Source organism: Haemorhous mexicanus, chromosome 2 (assembly GCF_027477595.1).
Source record: "Haemorhous mexicanus isolate bHaeMex1 chromosome 2, bHaeMex1.pri, whole genome shotgun sequence".
Lineage (NCBI taxonomy): Eukaryota > Metazoa > Chordata > Aves > Passeriformes > Fringillidae > Haemorhous > Haemorhous mexicanus.
Genome location: NC_082342.1, coordinates 92,015,280 through 92,036,022, shown reverse-complemented (window position 1 = coordinate 92,036,022; position 20,743 = coordinate 92,015,280). Strand labels below are relative to the sequence as shown.

The 20,743-nt window shown below is 42.1% G+C and overlaps 1 protein-coding gene across 2 annotated transcripts in view; it reads left to right on the top strand.

Moving 5' to 3' along the window:
• Positions 1-20,743, top strand: part of LONRF2 (LON peptidase N-terminal domain and ring finger 2) — a 34,006-nt gene that overhangs the window by 4,517 nt on the left and 8,746 nt on the right. For both annotated transcript variants that reach the window (XR_009485437.1, XM_059839512.1), the window contains exons 2-9: positions 9,941-10,059; positions 13,291-13,413; positions 14,343-14,504; positions 14,967-15,192; positions 17,178-17,274; positions 17,629-17,743; positions 18,942-19,063; positions 19,889-20,047. Coding sequence is in view for 1 of the 2 variants with exons in the window: in XM_059839512.1 (XP_059695495.1) it covers positions 9,941-10,059; positions 13,291-13,413; positions 14,343-14,504; positions 14,967-15,192; positions 17,178-17,274; positions 17,629-17,743; positions 18,942-19,063; positions 19,889-20,047 (1,123 nt within the window). In the remaining variant the exon portion in view is untranslated. The remainder of the gene's footprint in view (positions 1-9,940; positions 10,060-13,290; positions 13,414-14,342; positions 14,505-14,966; positions 15,193-17,177; positions 17,275-17,628; positions 17,744-18,941; positions 19,064-19,888; positions 20,048-20,743) is intronic.

The following is a 20,743-nucleotide window of genomic DNA, read 5'->3' as shown; positions in this document are numbered from 1 at the left end:
CTGAAGTTAAAGTAAGCTAGATTTCAGTGACAATTAAATGTATCTTGAGGATGTGCTTTTGGGAGTGTGTTTTGGTTTTGCTTTGTTGGGGTTTTTTTGTTTTTTTTTTTCCTCCAAAGCAGTTCTCAGAGAGGCAACAGCTAACTGTTGCTTCATTGGGAAGATTGCGAATAGAGCTTTTCCCAAGTACAGCTCTAAAAGAGATGAAGCTCTCGTTGGGATGAGGGTACTTTCATTAGACAGCATGCATATTACAGGTCTTGGGTGGTCTCTCAAGCCTGCCCACAGGGCTGTGGCTCTGCTGGGAAGGGCTGTGACCTTGTTGTGCCCACCTGACCCTAACCTCAAATGAGCTTCTTCTGGTGTGGAGGGGTGACTCTTCCTTAGCTCCTGTGGTGTGAGGTGTGGGGTTTTTTTTTGCTTGCTGTGTGCTGTGCAGTTGGGTCCCAGCCCTGAGGGTGGCACACATCCTATCCGGATGCTGGTGTTCCAGGACACCTTGTTTCTACATGAGACATGTTGGCTTTGGTGTGTAGTTACCCACTGCTGCAAAGTTTATCAGGCCCAAGAAGATAATTGTTTCTGGAAAGCTGTAAGAGCTCAGCAAACACTCAAAGTGGTTGTGTTTACTTCTAGTGTGATGGACTCTTTCTGAGCAGAAGTATGTGTGTCCTGGGGCAGGGGGGGAGAGCTAATGCCTTCAGCCACTCACACTGCCCAGGATTTTAGTTCCCCCCCTGCCAAGATTTCCGGAATGAGCATATAGGAAATAAAGCTCAGCTGTATCATAGAGTTTTCAAAACACAGTGAAAAACTTAGGGCTTAGGAAGAAAAGGCTCCTTTGCACATACATCTGTGTGGGTCTTTGTTTCAATTGGATAAAGGATGGTGTAGGAAAGGCCAAGGAGAGGAGGTGAGTTTGTACCAAGCCCAAGGTAGTGTTAGAGGTAACAGTGCTACAGGGCAGGCACGGGAGATGCTGCTGTGTGGCTGCTGGGGATGTTCTGTCTCTGGTCTCTGGGAGTGCAGAGCTGCTCACTGACCTCTGGCCCACAGGGTGGTTGTTGCAGTGTTGCTAGAAACAAAATGCAGATGTTTTTGTGAGCTTTGGTGGAAAAAGGAGAATCTGCCTCTCTTGGCCAGACCTTGGAGAGCCCTCCCCTCTCATCCCAGTCTAATCCATAAGAAAGCTTATTGTGGCCACTCAACACTAATTACTTTTGTGGTCAAGCAATTAATGGAAATTTATCTGATGCCTACCAAATTCTCTCTTCTTAAGAATTGAGTTAAGGGGGTGGGGCAGGCCAGGAGGCAGTAGAAAAAAGACACTAAGCAAGCTACAGACCTTCAGTGTGAGTTGATTCAAGAGCAATTGCTGTAGATTTTCCTGCCAGGTAAATGCCGGATTGTGGGGTTGCACTGCTTTCTGGAGAGCATGGCATAGGTAAACTTCAAGCCAAGCATTCTTTGAATGAGACTGAGTGCTTACAGCCATAAGATGGGTGTTGGCAAGCATTCTGCCATGCCCCAGAAATAATTTGTTTGGGCACTTTCTGTCTGTGTCTAAGTTGTTTCAGATAAGGGTGGGGAAGGATGATCAGAATTTCTTGGTGGACTGGTGAAACACCCTTCAGGTGCTTTCCTACTGCAGCATGGATTTCTCTGTTAGTCCTGGGTCAAGGTCAGAAGAAGCAAAGAAGAGTCCCAATCTGTAAAAGGACTGAACTGCCTTTAGAGAGAGCTGTGCTTAAGTTTTTGTAGAGATTGTTGATGCCATTGTATGCATTTTATTAATTCTGCCATTTTCTAAGGTTGTACTCTTGTTAATGGTGCACTGGTACCAAAGTCTCATTCATAGAAAACTGCTAGAGAGCATCCATATGCACCATTATGTGCATTATATATATTAGAATACTTCAATGATCTCTTCTTTTGTATACCATTTCTAGAAGGCTGCTATTAAAGATAAGGCCATTTGTCTTTTCCTGATATGATAAAAAAGATGTTTGCCAAATCTTTCTTCCTCACAATGTCTTGGGTATACTTTCCCATTTGCAGTAGTAAAGAAATAAGTCTTTGATGTTGTACCAGCCATTTAGCAAAAACAACAAAAAAGCGGTGGTAGACAGCTGTCATGACTCCTGCAACAGCAACTGGTTCAGTCATTTTAATAATTAATCAGAAGAATATTTAATTTTTTACCTCCTAATGTAAGGTGACTTTAAGAGAAGAATGAGAGGCAGTGTTTCTGAAATTACCTGCTACAAAAAATAGTAGTTGCTTGCTGCTTAGAGGAGTTGTGCTAAAAAAGGATCTTTCCCATCCCTCTGTAAAATCATGTCTTGGAATCCACTTTAGGTGTCTGTGTCCAAAACTTCTTTGCTCTGTTCTACGTGGACAGAAAAATGTGTAAAAGTAGGAGTCAAGGTTACCTAGAGACTCTTGCAGTAATCCCAGAGTTATTTTTAAACTTGAAATATTTTGCAGAGTTCTGCCCCTCAGTGCCTCTCCCCCCCCCATTTTACTGTGAATTAGTGCTTGAAAAATAGTAGTAAATACTTCATCTATGTCACCACTGGAAACATGTCAAGTTATTTGGAGGAGAAGCTCATGTTACTCTTGGTTTGTACAGAGCTTGTGGTTGGGCGCTCAGGTCCTGTAGTTGGATCTCTGGAAGTTTTTGCCTGCTTGCAAAGGGTCTGCTGTAGGCAGAGGCATTGCTGAGCTGCATGACCAGAGCCAAAGTGGTCAGGAGGCTTATTCATCCCTGGCAAAGGGGAGAAGGCATCATGCTGTACAGTAGGCAGTCTTGCTGTGGGTTTTTGAGTTTGTTGTGTTTTTTTAAAAAAAGTAATTAAAATTGCTCATGTAACTTACCCCATCTTAAATAGTACAGAACTGTATTTTCCCCTCCCCCTTCATGTATGTAACCCAGATGTAATTTCCTATAAATAATTGAACTACTTCAGCATTCATCAAGAATGAACTATACCTACTTAAAGTCTGAAGAATTTTTGAAGTCTCTTCAAACAGCATACTTTTTTTTTCTTTGATTAAGTATAACAGAATGTCGCTTGCTTTTGAAAGAAGATGTTTATAGAACTGACTTGTGCTTCCTTTTCTTAAAATTAGTAGGGTATTGCAGTACTCCTTTCATTTTTGCAAATCTATTAAGGTGCCTGCTCGTTTTGAGGACAGAAGAAGTGAGGTAGTAACAGAGAAACAAGAGGAGGGTCCTTTTTTGCAAAAGTCAGAAATTCTGGAACAAGCTTTAACTAGAAAAAGAGCTTATAGAGACCTGAAGAGTAACTTCTAGAAATGTAGTTTATGTAGTAATCATGTCAAAAGAAGGCACCTATGTTGTCACTGGTAAAGTAGGATAGAATATCTGGCTGTAAACTGATCTTGTTAAATAAACTGTGGTTGTGGGAGAGCTATTTGGCTGGTCACGCCTTGTCTGCAAAGTACAATGGTGTCTTTGGAGTCTCCTTGCAATCACAGGTTCTTTTGCACCTAGCATAGGTCCCTGTTTCTTTGGGAAGATCAGAACTGTCCCTTGGTTGCTTTGAAGATATGGTGAGGGGGGTTGAACCCTGGATGTTTTTTGTTTTGGTTTTGAATCTTGCTTGTTATATCATACTTCAGTCAGTGGATATCTTGATTTGGGGTAGTCTCTGTACCTGCTGTTTGAGAGGATCATTCCGTTCTGACTGAGGCTTTGGTAGGAAGCCTTTCCCAGCCTTGAACTAAATGCCGAGTGAATTAGTAAGCATTGAGAAATGACTCATATTTGTGTACTTACTGCTTTTATTATACTGGTGGCAAGAGGCCATAGATGACCTTGGGGTACATCATATGAAGCAGCCCAAATGTCCAAAGGGTAGAGTGGGAACTGAAAATACAGGGAGCGTATGTTGTTTCATGTTGTATTATCTGGAAACAGTAGCAGGCATCTAGCTGAGTGTTGAAAGATTAGGATTTGCACAGGAGGGAGCAATGATCTCACATATTGTGCTTAGCTCTATGTTGGGACTTTCTTGAATTTGGGACTTTTGCTGCTGCTACAGTTCATGACATGGATTTGGAAGGAAGGTTATCATTAGCTTTGGAGTTGTGGACATGGAACCTAAACTGTAGGTTAATGTAATTGGTAATACATTAATTTGTAATAATGTAATGTAATGGGCATGCTTCTTCTTCATGAGGCCAGAGCTACAGCACAAAAGCAAGGATGCAAAATTAGCTGCATCATCTGTAGCAGCTTTTCTGGGTAGCATACAACTTCCCTTACGGTGTATCTCTTGAGTAATAATGGGAACAGTGATTAGCTGTGCTTAGCAGTGATGACAGTCCAGCTTTAAATAACATATGGAGCTTCCTAACTGAGGACTTACTGAGCCTGAAATAAGACTGCTGAGAATCTAAAGCATTTTGTTCAGCACACTATAAGAGCTGTGTTTTTAAGCCTGGACTTTTGAACAGCAAAATACAGGGCCCTGAGAGAAATTAGTATCATTCTTAAAATTAAATATCCCTTAAAAATTGGTGGCATAGGCTTCAAGTGGAGGATGGTGGTGCCCTGTGCTCTTCATCCTCACCATAACCTATTTCAAGGGTACCTAAGGCCATACACTACTGCCTGCCAGTGTTGGTCCCTTGGTCCCCCAGGGGGAATACCTGCAGAGGCATTCCCTGTTCACAAGTGCCTGTCTCTAAGTGCTGTGGAACGGTGCTGGGTTGCACAAGTAGACTTCTGGAGGAAGAGCCATCTTTTATTGCATTCTCTGTGCACTAAAAGCTCTTGCACATTTCCTCTGGGGTCTTTGGTTACTCCACTTCAGGAAGATGCCAGTGATGTAAATGCAAGGAGGAAAAGCCATGTTATTCAGAAAATATGTATACCTTTTAAAGTCCAGTTGTTAATCCAATTAAGGTGGACTGATGATTTAGAAAACATGGGTTTGCTGATTGCAAGTAGGTGCTCTTGTTCATTGTCCCTCTTAATCAGGTTTGGGAAGCTGGTTTTCATCTTTGCTGTGAAATGAAGTGGTACTTTAAAGTCCTAAATGTCTTTACTACTTCTGCTAATTATTTTATCTAAACTGCACCTTTCTGTTTGCCACCCCCTCTCTCTCTACCAAACAACCTGTGCATCCATTTTTTTTGTGTGGACTTGTCATACTTACATGAAGTAGGAGGTGAAAAGCTAATTTGCTATTCAGTTAATTACTAAAACTTGCTAATTTCTCACTGAAATAAAGATATATGTTTCATACTATTTTTCAAGCTTATTAAAAGGCTTTCAATACTGAATTGTTCAGAAGTAAATGCATAACGTAGCAAAACAAGCCAAGTTTCTTTCTCTCTTCAGGGCAAAAATTTCTTTAAGATGTGAGAGAAGTTTCTACTGAAATACTGTGCAGGCTGACTCTTACCAGCAAGACTGAAGCGTTTTTGTGATGACACTTTCAGTTCTGCTCATGCCTTCAGGAAATACGCTTACTATTGAAATAGGTGTGAAGAAGATGCAATTTTCTAGGAAGAATTGTCAGATAAGGAGAGTTAGAGAGTTCTAACAACTTTAAACTTGTTTTTTCTGTTCTGAGTTCCTGGAAGAAGTCACTGTGTAGTTTGTTTCAGTAAAACTTCTATCATTGTCTATGGTTGGGCAACCAGGCACAAGGAGATTTTGGGGAGCCCTGTTCTCCTACTAGCATCCTGAACTCAGCAGAATAGTTTATTAAAAGACTTGAATTCTTGGGCATATCTAGAAAAGTAATTTTGGGTGATAGCTTCTGCGTAAGTAAAAGCGTAGTATAAAAAACATGCAGACGAGCACAAACATGCTGTGAGAGGAAAATTAATTATTTTGAAGAAATCCAAGCTGACAACCACCCTCAGGGTAGGCAATATTTAGTGGTCCAAAGGAGGGTCCAGGAGGCAAAGACCCAAACATTCCTCTGCTCTGGGCCCTGTATGGGCTAGGGTTTTGTCTGGTACAGTGGAATTATGGCTGGGGGGAAGGGAGATGCTTGGGAAGACTTCCAGGACTTGTGTCTTGGAGGAAGTCCCTGTGTTCCAGCTGCCTGGAGCCGCAGATCATGGGAGCCTCAGTACTGCATCCCTGATGCTGACAAGGACATAAATTTTTCTGTGCAGCTGTAGATTCCCAGGAGGAGACGGATTCACAAAATGCCATCTGCTGGTATTGTGGAAACAGTAAAATTTTCTATGCTTTTCTTTTTTAATATGGCCTGAAATAATAAGTCATTTCATAGAATAAATCTTCTTTTTCTCTGCTCTTTATCTCCAAAAGAGAGAAAGAGTGCATTATTTTAAAACAAACTTTTGACTATTGTGCAGCTTTTTCTTTTAGGGTTGTTTCTCTGGGTTTGTTTTGTTTGTTTGTGGGTTTTGCTTGTTTTTGTTTTGTTTGATTTGTTTGTTTGTTTTTAATTAAAAAAAAAGAGCTTGACAGCTATTATAGTGTAGAATCAAAATGTTAGGAGTTGGAAGGGACCTTAAAGATCATCTAGTCCCATGGGCTGGGACACTTTTCACAAGACAACTGGATTGAGTTGCTCAAGGCATTGCTGAGCGTGGTCTTGAACACTGGCATCCTTGTATACTGGCATCAAGCAGCTTTCACAAGCTCTGTGCATCCTCAAGCCCTCTCCTTCCACCTTCTGTGACTAATTATTTTCACTACAGCATTTGCTGTGGCATGGAACAACTCAATATCATGGTGCTCTCAAGAAACCCTGTAGTTATTTAGGCTGCAGGTGGGTATACGCTTTTTCATCCCACTTCCACCTGAACCTTGAGCTGGAGTCAGCCAGCTGATACCTCAGTTCCACTGACAAAGAATGAGGTTTCAGTCCATCTGGCTTTGCCCTGATGAGATGCGGACCCTCTTGGGACAGTCCTGCTGATAGCAGGAGCTGGGAACTAGGGATGCATGGGTTGGGTATAGAGCCAGCGAGATTTCAGGCTGCACTGCTTGCTCTGTGAGTGAGGTGAGCCTGAATGGAGGTGGCTAGGCACCACTCTAGTTATGGCATCTAATCTAGATGCTTCCTCTCCCTACAGAAGACCTGTTACACTATAGCCTCATAAATACTGTTGTCTTTAGCGAAGTTGTTTGGTTTGTTGGGTTTTTTTATCCTTTCTCTCAGTTAACTAAACATTCCTTGCCAGTTACTCATTAAGATGGGCCACACCTTTTGCTTGCTGACTGAGGCTCAGGGAACTAGAGGTACTAGCCCAGAATACACGCAGCTTTTCTGGCTTGCCTCCAGATTGGTTTATTTTCCTTTCATATTGTGAGACCCTTTGGACTGTGCTTCAGGAGGATCTGCAGCCATTCCCACATTGTTCTGCTCTGCAATGGCTTTTTTTTTTTTTGCTTAAAACTTTTGCAGTGAAGATAAGTTCTTGAAAAAGAGCTGATGAACCTGTTCTCTCTCTGGGTCTGTTGGGTGTGTGAACTGTTCTGAAAAGTGCTGAAAAGCATCAGTGTGGTTAAAATGTGCAGTAGTTAACAGGAGCAGCAAGCTGACTTGCTTTGTCCCTTAATCTCACATTGCTTCCTTTCCCTGTGGTGCCAGAAATACCCCACCCTGCACCCTGCTTTCCTGTGGAGGTGCCTAACTCTGCTCCTTCTACCCACCTCAGCATACCCTGCAACTGGGTACCCTAGAGCAGTTACAAAGATGGAAATACAGTATGAATTCCTTACTGTTCAAATGTAGCTAAATAATTTTGTATTTGAGCATTTGCTAAAAGGAACAAAAAGCTTACTTCAAGATCTTAGGTTAATTGCTTTTCAATCTCATTTAACTTGCAGTCTTTTTAAAAACTATCAGGTAGAAATGTGGATCACTGCATGCAGCAGTCTGCATGTGTAATAGTTAAAAAAAACCCACAGCAAACCACGATAAAACCACACAAGCAAAAACCAGCACAGAACCCCACCTTGTGAGCTTTTGCAGAGCTCTTTAAGTGTAGTCTCTAGCTGTCACTGTCTGAGACCAGTTGGAGAAGCATCAGCCATGGTATGCCATGCTGCAGTTAGTATATCTGGCATCAGTCCACACTACAGCCAAAAAAGGCAGCGCTCCTTGCTGCTTCTTTCCTTCTCATCCGGTGTCCTGGCACTCAACTTTGTGTGGTTGTACAGTGAGCTAGTTGAGGGGAAACCGATCCTCTTAAACCTTTCTATTTATTTGTTGTTGTTGAATTAACTTCCAGTCAATTGATTCTTTGCTCTGGTTCTCGGTGCAGCGTGCGAGCCTGGTTTGCTGCAAAAGCAGTAGCACCAGCCCAAGAGAGAGGAGGAGGTGGGAGGGGGATGTGGTCTTGGGCCATCCCTCCTTGTAGGTCCTTGAACCTACAGAGTGGTGGCACCTGCAGCAGTTGTGCTTGCTCTGTGTCCATGCATACGTGCTTGTACCTGGGCTGTGTACAGGCTACTTGTTCTTACTTGAGGGTTCGTTTAGGATGCTGCTGCTGAAGTGAGATCCAAACAGTGAAGTCAAAGCAGGCTGAAGAGAGTATGGAGACAGGAGCCCTGTGTGTGAGCATGCACTTTGTTGGAAAAGTTTAGATGTGAGCTAGTTTGGATGTGAAGTTTAAAATTTACAGAAATGTGGTACTGTCTCTCAGCACACCTTGGAGCCTTTTTAAAGTTTTTTACCAGTTCTGACAGTTTTAACCAGCTCATGTTTGGGAAAGGATTACTGCACTTAGCTGCCAGCAGCCCCTTTCCAGCCTTCCGAAGGCCTCTCCCAGTACATGAAGGTCAACAGTGACCAAGAGTAAATCTCTCATAAATCTCATCACCTATGATGACATATCTGTTCTAGTGAACCAAAGCAGAGCATTATTTGGGACTTGGTGTGTACTTTGCAAGGATGCTGCCACAGCCTGCTGCAGTGTCCTTGTCAAGGTAGGGACGTTGTGGCAGGGAGGTGGAGAATTGACTGGACCATGGGCATGAGGTGGTCGCTAGCGGCTTGAGAGCTGCTGGGCGGATGGCTGCCAGTGTCATTGTCCAGGTGTCAGTAGTGGGGTTGACACCTTATTAAGGTGTCAAGTTCAGCACCTTATTAACAGCTTCCATCACAGGCAAGAGCACACTGTCAGTGACACCAGACTGGGAGAGGAAGAAGCTATTCATGTGTTGAAGGGCAGGGCTGCCATTCAAACCAACAGCCTGGGGTATGAGCTGACCAGCATTGCCTGCTTCTGCAAAGGAGGTACACCTGGGACACAGTAACTGTGCAACAGGATGGGCTGGACTAGACAGCAGATCTGCAGAAAAAAGCTGGAGGTAGACAGGCCAAACATGGATCAGTTAGTGTTTCTGTGAAATTAAAATGTGTTCTAGAGACCTTAAGAAAGGACAGATTAATAATGCTTGGGAACTTTATAATCCATGTGAACTGAATGATTAATGAATTTGTGGAGGCAAGTTGTGTTATCATGAGAGGTTTGCTTGTCCTGGGGAAGGCAAGCAGATATGAAGTGTAAAGGCTGCATGCATTTTTGTTATTTAATGGCTTCTGGTAACATTTTAGCTGAAGTCCTGCACTGGTGGTTTCCTTCTCCATACTGAGAGTAGAAGCACTTACAGCTTTTTTCTTTTTGCTTTCTGAAGTGCCCTGTAAGCAAGATGGGGAAAAGAGCAGTGGCATCCCGTTTGTGGATATGAAATATGTCCTGCTAGATAAAACAGAGAGATTGCTTTAGAGTGAGAAGAATATATTTTAAGCAGGAAAGAAGGAAGGAATTGCATTTTTTTCCTTTACAGAAGAGTATAAATGCAGTGGGTGGGAAATAGTGATTTTTTTTTTACGGTGGCTGGATATGAGGTTATAGTATTTAACATGTCCTGATACTTCTTTTAATTAATTTCCTTGCAACTGGTTTTGTTTTCCAGCTCCTTGCAAGTGTTCATTAATAGCACAGCGGGCGGAGCTCTGTACGCTGATGAAGAACTACCAGCAAGCTCTTCACGATGCGGACGTCCTGTGCCGGAACAAACCCCACTGGCCCGCGGTATGGTGCTTGCCTTTTGTAAAGACCAAAATGAAAACTGCTTCTTCTCGGGGTTCTCTCTGTGCTGGGGGTGGTGTTGAAAGAGCATCATGGCATTAATAGGGCCAAAAACATCGTACGTTCTTCAGAGAATAAGTCTGGAAGGTCCTCAGAATCTCTCCGGCTGGTGAGATTTTGGTGGTGGGCAGCTGGTGTTGTGGTTTTGTTCATGGTGCCTATTATCTGTTATAGTCTGTGTTGCAGCTTGGCAGCAGAATCAGTCTATAAGGCTCCAGCAGCCTGGCATGGCCCTGCAGGTCCCTCTGGGATGATGTGTCCCCAGGAAATGGGTGATTTTGACAGCCCGCTGGCCAGTGTGTTTTCTTGGGAAGCCACACAGGCTGTATTTCAGGATTATTTTCTTTCCCTCTTTAATCCTAAGATTTCATATCTGTGCTGTCTACCTGTGTCATGGTGTTTCATAGAGGGGTTGGGATTTTTTTCATCACCAAAGCATGTGCTACAAGGATCAGTGGGCAGTTTGAAGGGCGTATAAGAAATTATGTTAGGAGAGAGAAATGGAGGAAGCATGTGGTGCCCCTCACTGTTACTGATTGCCTGAGTCTGGACTGAGTGTCCAACAGTTCACCCCACCTAGGATTACACCTGCAGTCAGTCTCTCTCCTGTCAGCAGCAAAACTGCAGGACAGGTTTGAGCAGATAAAGCCTCTGGCTGCTTACTGGGGAGAGCATAGCATGGGGAACTGGGGAAGGATTTTAGGCAGGCATTGTCTTCCTGGGGAGAATAAGGAGGTGTTGCCTAAATGCCTCTGCCTCTTGCCTGAGCAAGCAGGGCTATGCATCTAGTGCTCCATTCCAGGAGCAGTAGGGGTGAGGGGTGACTAGGGAGTCAGGGATGATGCAGGGCAGGCAGAAAGGTGCTATCTGAAACCCCAAGTCTCTGGCAAGTTTGGTAATTTTCTCTGAAGGCTATCTGTGCTGTCACCCGTTAAAACCTTTCATGTTGCAAGGCAGCTCATACTCTTCCCCTGCATCCAGTTTGCTTCTCTATCTTGGATAATTTCTCATCAAGTCAGGAATCCCATCTTGGGTGATGCTGGCTGGGATTCTGTGCAGAGGGAGAAAAATTAATAATGCAGGTTCAGATATTTTCTTGAAGTGTCTTCTGTTTGCCTGAATCCATGGAACTGTGATTTGTGTCAGTGATTTGTGTAGGTGGATAAAGGTTTCATTAATCACATCTCTGAATAATGTTAATTGAAAATGAAATTTGTCATCATGGCGTAACCAGCAGTGTCTCAGACGTGCCTCACTTGTGCTTTCATGTTTGTGAGGACATCAACATAAGCTGTGCTGACCCAGAATCCATGTTCTCCAGGAGTTCTGGGCATCAGCTTTGTTTTGTGTATTGCAGCATCTCATCCAGTGGCAGAGATAGCTCAAACATTTGTAGTTAAAAAAAACAAACCCAACATAAAATTAAACTTTATTCTGGGAGTAGCTCCTAGGATGCAAGTGTTGACCTACCTGTATCTTTTGGCTTATTGATAACGGATGTACTGGCTTGCTGAGTTACTGGTGAAACTCCTTGGTATGCAGTAGTCATTGGAGCTATAGATAAGTTGGTTTCTTTTCAGTTGCTATGAAAACCAGGACCCTGTAGGGCAGGGAGAGTTTTCCAGTTGTGTTTTTATTTAGAGGCAGACAGAACCGCTTCTCGTGGTCCTGCTTGGATCTCCCTTTCAGTCTGATGCTTGTCAGAGGTATATATGAAAATAGGAGAGGGAAGGTGGCAGTGGTAGTCTCTGAAGTATAGGGGCCTCTAGTCCCTGGGCCCAACTTCTGGTGTTGGATCTTTAGGTACTTTGTCTGTGGACAGCCCACCTTAGTCCTACCTTGCAGGTCAGATAAGGACATTGCTCTTAGGGCCTTGAAGGACAAGTCCAAGCAAGCTTGTAGGCTCCCCAGTGCAGTGCAGTAATGCTGGCAGTGGTGGCAGGCATGTAAAAGGTTATATGGAGGCTGTGCAAGCATCCAGGTAAGAAGGTCAGGGTCTCTCTTCTTGCTGCATTCAGGAAAAGAAAAATGTATCTCACCTGGAGAGAATCGATGTGTACTGAGACTTCTTGTACAGGTCACCAAATGGTAATTGTGTTAATTAACCTGGCCTATGCCGTGCTTGCTGCTTGCTTTTGGCATAAGCTTCGTTCTTCCAATTCCAGTGGAATGGTAAAGATCTCAACAGGTCTCAGCTTGGACAGCAGTATTGAAAGAATGAGGGAGTTACCTGCTGAGGAAGATATGTGATACTGGATCTTTCAACATTATTTTGAAGTGAGAAAAGTGGATCTGCTTATCTAGCTAGTCTCTTAGATGCATGAACCTGTATTTTCAGTGCAGCCTAGGGATGGATGTTCACATGGGTCAGGGGTAGACTAGTAGAGCATGCTTCTGTCTCATAAGCAAGAGGGAAATGTTTTAAGTGCACACTTAGTTTCTTTTCATTGTAAAGGAAGTAATTTCTGTAGTCAGATTAGAACTGTAGTTTGATATTTGCGGGTAAATTCAGAGGCGAAACATTCCACTCTTGCTACTAGTAACAAGTAAAGTAAAGTAGGATTTATTCCCAAGCTGGCTACCATAGCTGTTGGCCATGGATGTGTTACTCCAGAACATGGGAGAGGTAGGGTGGGTTAAAAGGCTTCACATTAAGCATTGGTACATTGCCCTAAATTCATTATGGTTTTGGGCCAAATTAGACAGGTGAAAATTTATCTCTGTCTAGTAAGACATCCAGGAGAAGTGACTATCATGAAGTCTCTCAGTTGCCACTTCCAGGCTGCCCTGTGCCGCAGCCTTTTCTGTGCAGATGTCTTACTTTTTAAGTTTGTCCTGGTTTGTGAAGCTGTTCACTGGTGTATCCAAGCACAGTGGGATGTGTAGTAGACTTTGCCCCTGGGAGGAAAAACACCCCTCCTTATTCCCAGTTCTTCTCTCATGAAATGAGCAATGCTTTTGGCAAGGGATGATACAGCAGAGGGTTCCTGGGGAATCTTTTTTCACCAGAAGGGACTGAATTTCTTTCAATCACCCATGTCAAAGAGGTTGTTACCTGAAAAACATCTTGTTCTTCACTTGCAGAATGACTTGGACTTTCAGGTTTGTTTTCAGGTGAATTGCTGCCACTTCAGAAATGATCTCTAGATTTGTACATTTCTTTTGTGTGAACAGGGCCATTATGTGAAAGCAAAAGCTCTTTCTGGATTGGAAAGGACTGAGGAAGCATTGAAGGAATTTCTTTATTGTGTTGCCTTAAATCCTGAATGGAGCTCAATGAAGAAAGAAGCCCAAAAGGTATAAAATGTATTTACTAGCCATTTGGCCATTGTGTTGCTTTTAATCCCACAACCAAGTAAAATTCATGGTATTTCAGGTGATAGTAAACACCCAAAGGATAGTTTGATTCAGGAGATTCTCCAATAAGCCTTTTTAGCATTATGCTCTGTGAGGCACCTCTTGATTTTGGTTGATGCCTCATCCAGAGGGATTATACATTTGTGAATTCCACTGCGTAGGCTTGAGGCTGCTAATTTTAGTACCCATCAAAAAATGACTTTTATGTGGGAAGTGGCAGAGGATTGAGGAGAGGAAGCAGTGTGCTGCCCTGTGCTGGAAAAATCCTGCAGTCTTTGTACCATTTTGTTCCTTATGGGAAGTTAGACACATTAAGTGCTAACAGGCCCATCATCAGGTTCTCTGTGACCATCCACACAGGCAGGTTTTTATAAAAATGAGATCAGGATTTGGCAAGATGCTTGGTGTGGACTGGTGAGAAGAGAAACAGGCTTTAAGCTAGGGGTTAAATCTCCTTGAAGATGGAGGAGATGGATGAAGAAACAAGGAATGTTTAAATACATCTTTGTTAACTGGTTTTAATGGGAAAGCATGGTCTGAAGAGTTCTGGAGGCAGGGTCAAAATGGAGAAGGGTAGGATCGGGAGAAGGATGCAACAAACTGCTGCCCTGCTTGCTGTTAGGGAGCAGAATCCTTTGATAAGGGAGATGGGCACCAGAAGAGCACCTTGGAATGTGACTGTGACTGTGGTTGTGGTGGACATTGCCATCCAGGTTTCCCATGGGCATTGGGGAATGCAGGATGTCTTGGATGTTTCAAGCTTCTTGGCATCTAGAAACTGTGAAGTTTGTGCATCTGCATCCACTTAAACATAAATATCTATGTTGTAATTATTACCTTTTCTTTTTTTTTTCTCTCTAATTGACTAGATAATGTGTGAGATGTTTTTCCCAGCCTTTGAAAATGTGCATGATAGTCTAACAGCACCTTTCTCTAGTCGAACATCCCATACAAGATTGAAACCTGCATTTCTGAGTAGCATAAACACACAGTCAGCTGTGGAAGATAACTCTGTTGCTGGGTCCTCAAAGGTAAAGCAAAAAGTGTTCAACATAAAAATACCAAAAATAGTATATGAATCTTTCTGATCTGTGTGCCATTGTCTTTGTCTGCACCTGAGTAGGCACTTGCTTTCACGATAAGCTTGTTCTCTCCGTTGCTTTGGATCTCTATTTGGGATGTACTTCCTCAGAAAAATAAGAGAGTGATCCTTTTTCTTCAGAAAACAATGTGATGCCTTCATGTGGGGGTCAATTGGGTTTGTAATTTTTTCTACTGAAGATTTTAGTATGACAGAAACATAATTTCTAGAGACAGGAGCTGTAGGGAGAGTCATGCCCCCTGCTTCATGCAATTGGGAAGTGACCTTTGATACAGTCCTTTCTCCATTGCTAGGCTCCTTGTGGGAACATTGATCTATTGCTGATAAAACTAATTGATAAAAGCAAGCCAGAATTGTCTCATGCTGTATATAACTGTTCTTACTTTTTTAGGATACTATGTTCAGGTTAACAAAAACTCCGTCCCAAGAATCTGATGTATTCAGAAGCACTGATTCTTCTGCTACCCATCATGTTCTGGATCTCTACTTTGATGACAACAAGAAGTCTTTGGGAGCTATTCTCTCCAGTTTACCTGGGGTTGGCTTAAAAAGAAAGCTGTCCAGTGATATGAGGGATTTGCAGAGTTTGGATGTCCCCAATAAGATTCTTAAAAAAGGTTTGTGTTGTGGCTTAGAAAAGTGATTTCTCTTGCACATACTGAAAAACTGTAAACTTTTTAACTCCTCCCTTTTTATAGGGGTCAGTAAAACATTCTCTGCAGGAATTGGGATAATATTTTGTTCTCTGGTGTGTCTGTTTCTGCTCTAGCAACCTATTTACCTTATTCCAGAGCAGTTTAAGTTCACTGACTGAAAACTGTATTTTTCGTTCTCAGATGGGCCATTTCCAATGTAATGTGTATGTAATCCGCTTGCACTTTAGTCTTCGTGTTGGTAGTGCCATTTCCATTTTCTAGGTCTCAGCTATAGCTGAACTTCATTGTCTTTTTATATGATTGAAAGATGAAGTAAGCCTGGAAACTAATATTTAACTGGCATTAGAAACGGTCACATGCAACTTTACATGAAATTTTCCAAGCAAACAAAGAAGCCTTTTCAATGGTAATAAGCACCCACTCCCCAGTTTTCTGTTACTTGATAGCTGTGCTTACAATTTGTATGCTTCTCAAGCTTCTAACAAAGACCTCCAGAGTGGCTTTAATACTCAGGGCTAAAAATGCTGAAGGCAGTACATTACTGAGTAGTGTAATAATTAACATAGACTTAGAAAATGTTGCTGTGCTGATGTGAATTTTTTCCCTTAAAGAAAAAAAAAAACTACCCACACCTCCAGGAGTTTGACTTGTGCCTGAAAATGTTACAATGTCTTCAAGTACAGCTGTCTTTGACCTCTACAAAAGATATATATATATGTGACCAGTTTCTGGTCATGTTGCTGTGGAGGAAAAACCCTGTACTTGCCTGTGAACTGCAGACTCAGTAAATAGATTGTGAAATCTGACCCATCTGTATCTTCACAGGGAGGGCCAGAGATCGGGTTTTACCCATAAGCACTAATTTCTGGTGTGTTCTAGGTCCCAGTGCCATGTTACTATTTGCAGAATTAACTCAGCCAGGTTCTTGCAATTACTAAATGCTAACATGTGAGATGTAGGTTAAAGATAGCACTGTTTTTCTTTGTAGGCCACACACCACCTATCCTGTCTGTGCTGGAGACAAACCAGATGCTGAGCATAAGTTACTCTTTAACAAAGCATCCTAGTATTTTAACTTAACATAAAAAGCAGAGCTTTTAAAATGGTCAAGAATTTGGTTAATAAAAAACATGTGGAGGCAGCAGTCACAGCTCTGTTGCAACTGATCACAAAGATGCAAATTGTAAAAGAAGTTGCAGAATTTGCTGGTGTAAATGTCAGCAGAAGCTGGAGCTGATAGCTTCTGAGCCTCAATAATGCTGCTGTGAAGTTTGAAGTGCATACCCTTAAAGTGAGTTTAACCCAGAGATATAAACCACCCCCAAAAATCAATCTGGGTAGAATTTTAAGTGAAGGGTTGTGCCTCTCTGTTTGCAGATTGTTGAGCTAATAAAAGCTGTGTTAGCTAATGCAGCTTCAGTAGTCCTTTTAACTTTTAAGCTGTCTGAAATTTGGGATTTCCAGAACAGCCTAGTCTAGAAAAATGTAAGCCTTTTTTATATTTGTAAGAAAAATTACCCCTGCTGAGAAATCTATAATAAACTGTGATGAAATATTTTGACTGTGTGTAAACAAATTAAATTCTGGACCTAATGTACTTGAAAACATCTGGCCTGGCTGATGTGGGGGTGGTGGTGGGAAAGCAATAGCAGAATATTTTAAAAACTAGCCTAGGAAAACCCACAAAACAATCAGTTTTGGAAAAGCAAATAATGGGTATTCAGCTCTGAAGTGTATTCTCTGGCTACAGACGTCATCCTCTGCTCTCCAAAAGATCTCCTGCCAAAAAATCTAAAACTTAGATGGGAGGTATGTTTGTTAGAAACAAAACTTCAGAAAAGAAAAGACACAAATTAGGTTTTTTATGGAAAGTTAATGGCATGAAGAACATTGGAAAATGCAGTAATGCTTACATCTTTTCTATAATAATCTTCTTGACTACTTAGATGGAGATGCTTTACCTGAAAACACCACTGACACTTCAAGTGAAATACCGACAACTCTGGTGGATGCGTCGGACTTTGAGTGTTCCCTCTGCATGAGGTATGACTGTGTTGTCCTGGCATTAACATAACAAAGCCTTTCTGAAAAAGGTTATCATGGTGCAGGAAGAGAAACCTGCCAGAGAATGTCTAAATCATTATTCTGTTCCTTTTTGCTGAACCTTACATCTGGTGAATCTTTACAGATGTGGTTTTCTCCATTATGTATGCAGTTCTCCGTTCTTTACCACTTGTAAAAAGGAAAACCTTTCTTGTATCCTTGGGTAATGCCTGTCCACCTGTGCTTTATACAAAAGCAGAAAAGAAAGAAAGAGCTAGGACTCTTTCCTCTCCACACATTGGGAGTTCTTTCTGTTGCCAGCTTAGCTTTTCTGTTCTATGTTTTCATCTTAAGGTTGTTCTACGAACCTGTTACCACACCCTGTGGACACACCTTTTGCCTCAAATGCCTTGAGCGTTGCCTTGACCATAATCCACTCTGCCCACTCTGCAAGGAAAAGCTGTCAGAAGTAAGTATGTCCTTGCCCCAATTAACAAAACTGCACAAACTTGTGCTCTTCTAAAAACATTTATGTGGAGATTTTCTGTGCTCCGCTTGTGAGCTGCAGCCATAGCAGTGTGACCAGCTGGGTGGGGATGGGATTCTGTCCCTCTACTCCTCTATGGTGAGACCCACCTGGAATGTTGCATCCAGCTCTGGGGTCCCCAGCACAGGGGTGCAGCAAGTCCAGAGAAGGGCCATGAATGTGGTTTGGGGCTGGAGCACCTCTCCTATGAAGAAAGGCTGAGAGTTGTGGTTGTTCAGCCTGGTGAGGAGAAGGCTCTGGGAAGACCTGCTCTTGGCCTTACAGTACTTCAGGGGGGTTTATAAAAAGATAGGGACAGACATTTAGTAGGGGGCTAATGCTTTTAAAGTGAAAGAGTTGATTTAAAGAGATTAGATGTAAGGAAGGAGTTTTTTACCATGAGGGTGATGGAACACTGGAAGAGGTTGCCCAGGGAGTTGGCAGATTCTCCATCGCTGGAAACATTAAAGGTCGTGTTGGATGGGGGGCTCTGAGCAATCTGATCCGTTTGAAGATGTCCCTGCTCACTGAAGGGGTTGGACTAAATGACATTTAAAGGACCCTTCCAACCCATGGTTCTGTGAAAGCAGAACAAGACAGTACCGACAACATCAAGCTGTGCTAATTTACTGAAGGATATATTTGGCATTCATTGGAATACAGGTGGTTTAGCTGGTTCTTAAAGAAATGGAGGCTTCCAGTATCACATCAGGCTCATGCCTGGGGGGCACCTCCATAGCCATGTTCATACCAAATCTCCAGGTTGAGTGGAAACTGTGGTATGTGAGGAATGGTTGCTCCTTGGTCAACACTTGTCAGCAGCAGACATAGGGTAGTGCTTCTTGCCAGTAAGCTGACAGCTTAGATGAAAAAGATACATGTATCTTTGCAAAAGTGAGGATGGACTACCTTTTCTTCTGGGTAGTACAACTTCTGCCAAAAAAGGGGATGGGGTTAAAAGGACAGTGGGGTGAACCACATAGGCTGAAGTGGAAGCTTTGGTGCCTGGAGGCTTAAAAGGGTGAGGAATCTGTACAGTCCTAACTAATGTGCACTTGGGCCTCAGGGAAGAATAGACTGGGAGGAAGAGATGTTACTTGTTTTCTTGTTACCAGACTTAAGAGTTGACTGTTCCTTGTAGTTTCTGGCAAGCAGAACTTACAAGAAGACCGTCCTTACAGAAGAGCTGATAGTCCGTTACTTGCCAGAGGAATTATCTGAAAGGAAGAAAGTTTATGATGAAGAAATGAAGGAATTGTCAAAGTAGGCCCTCTTTATACTACTGACAGCTGTTACAAAAATGTATTTTTCAGTCTAAATTACTGAAGAAGATTAATTTGCTTAAGAAAATGCACCAAAGGAATGAATTTGTAAATGAACCTGCCAGATGTTTTTTATTTTTGACGTGTATGTTGCAGATAAACAAGTAACAATGTGCTTGGATGGTGGAGAGGCAAAACAATATTCTTAAAATAAAGATAATTGCTTTTTCCTATGAAACAGCTTAATAGCTTTAGAAGTTACAGTGGGTGTTTTTTGTGAATAGAATTCAAATTATCAATGGGTTATACTTCAGGTCAGGAAAAGTTCAAGGATCCAATTTTGCCAGTGACTTGCGTATGTTGTGCTATAACTCAGCTAAAAAGTAAAACAAAATAAGCAGTTAATCCTGAAAAAAAAATGAAGTGGATTAATGGCTTTGAAATCAAAGGGATTTACTGAGTTAAGGGATTCTCTGCCATTTTGCTTTGAACATGGCTGGGTGTTAAGTACTTTATTACTGTGAAAAGTTGTCACCAAAATCTTGCCATGAGTATAAGATGTATCACTGTGCATGTTTTTGGGAAATTGGCTATTTCTTGACTTTTTTCCTTTCTGGAAGTAGGTTAGAGGGATTGTTTACTTAATGTATTAAGGAAAAGAGTCCTGAAATATTGTTTGTCTGGTGAAAATGGCAAACCTCAAAGAGATATGCATTTACAAAGATTGACTCTAAGGAAGCCATTTGTCTTCTGTTAAGGATATATGCTGAATATAGCAGCACCCAGAAAAAAAGGTGATTTTTTTTTTTTAACAATTTTCTTACAGTTTGAATAAAGATGTTCCCATCTTCGTTTGTACCATGGCCTTTCCTACCATCCCTTGTCCACTCCATGTCTTTGAACCTCGCTATCGCCTAATGATAAGAAGATGCATGGAAACTGGTACCAAGCAGTTTGGGATGTGCTTAGCTGATGAATTAAAAGGGTAAGGAGATGAGCTGAGAATGTCCTGTTGTTGCAGAGGCTGCTGTGAGCTAATGGAATACTGCAGCACGGTATACTTGTCTCCCCAAACCACTGTGATTCCTTCCAGTCCTGTATGAACCAATACTAAAGTTGCTTTACTTCTTAGTTCTGAACTTCAAGCATTCCTTTTTACACAAAGATGTAATTTTATTACTCCCCTGTTGGATAATAGCAAGAATGCAACTCATCCTGCTACTACAGGCTCCAAAAATAGCATTTAATTGGCTGTGTGTTTGCAAAGCTTGCTGGCCTGTTTGTTCCAGGGAAAACTGACTGTCTGGGTAAGGTTCCCCCTCTGTCTACTCAGTTTAAAAAGAAACAAAACAAAAATAAGACAAAACATTCAGACCTCCCATAGCTTTCCTGAAAGAGTGGTATCATTTTAATGAGACAAAGTATACACTTGGCTGAGAAGTCTGTTTTGCTGCTGGATGTTGAATTTGAATGTTTGTCTCTACTGCTGTGTTGCAATGTCTAAACTATCTGCAGTGAGTGGGTTACATTGTCTTTCTATATGATCATACCTTTCATTCATTTTTGTGAATTCTGACACTGATGTGTTTCCAGCTCCCTATGCAGAGACTGACTAGAATAAAGGTCCCTTACAACACAAAACTATCCTCTGATTCTACTAAAGCCTTCAAGTTTAAATGTT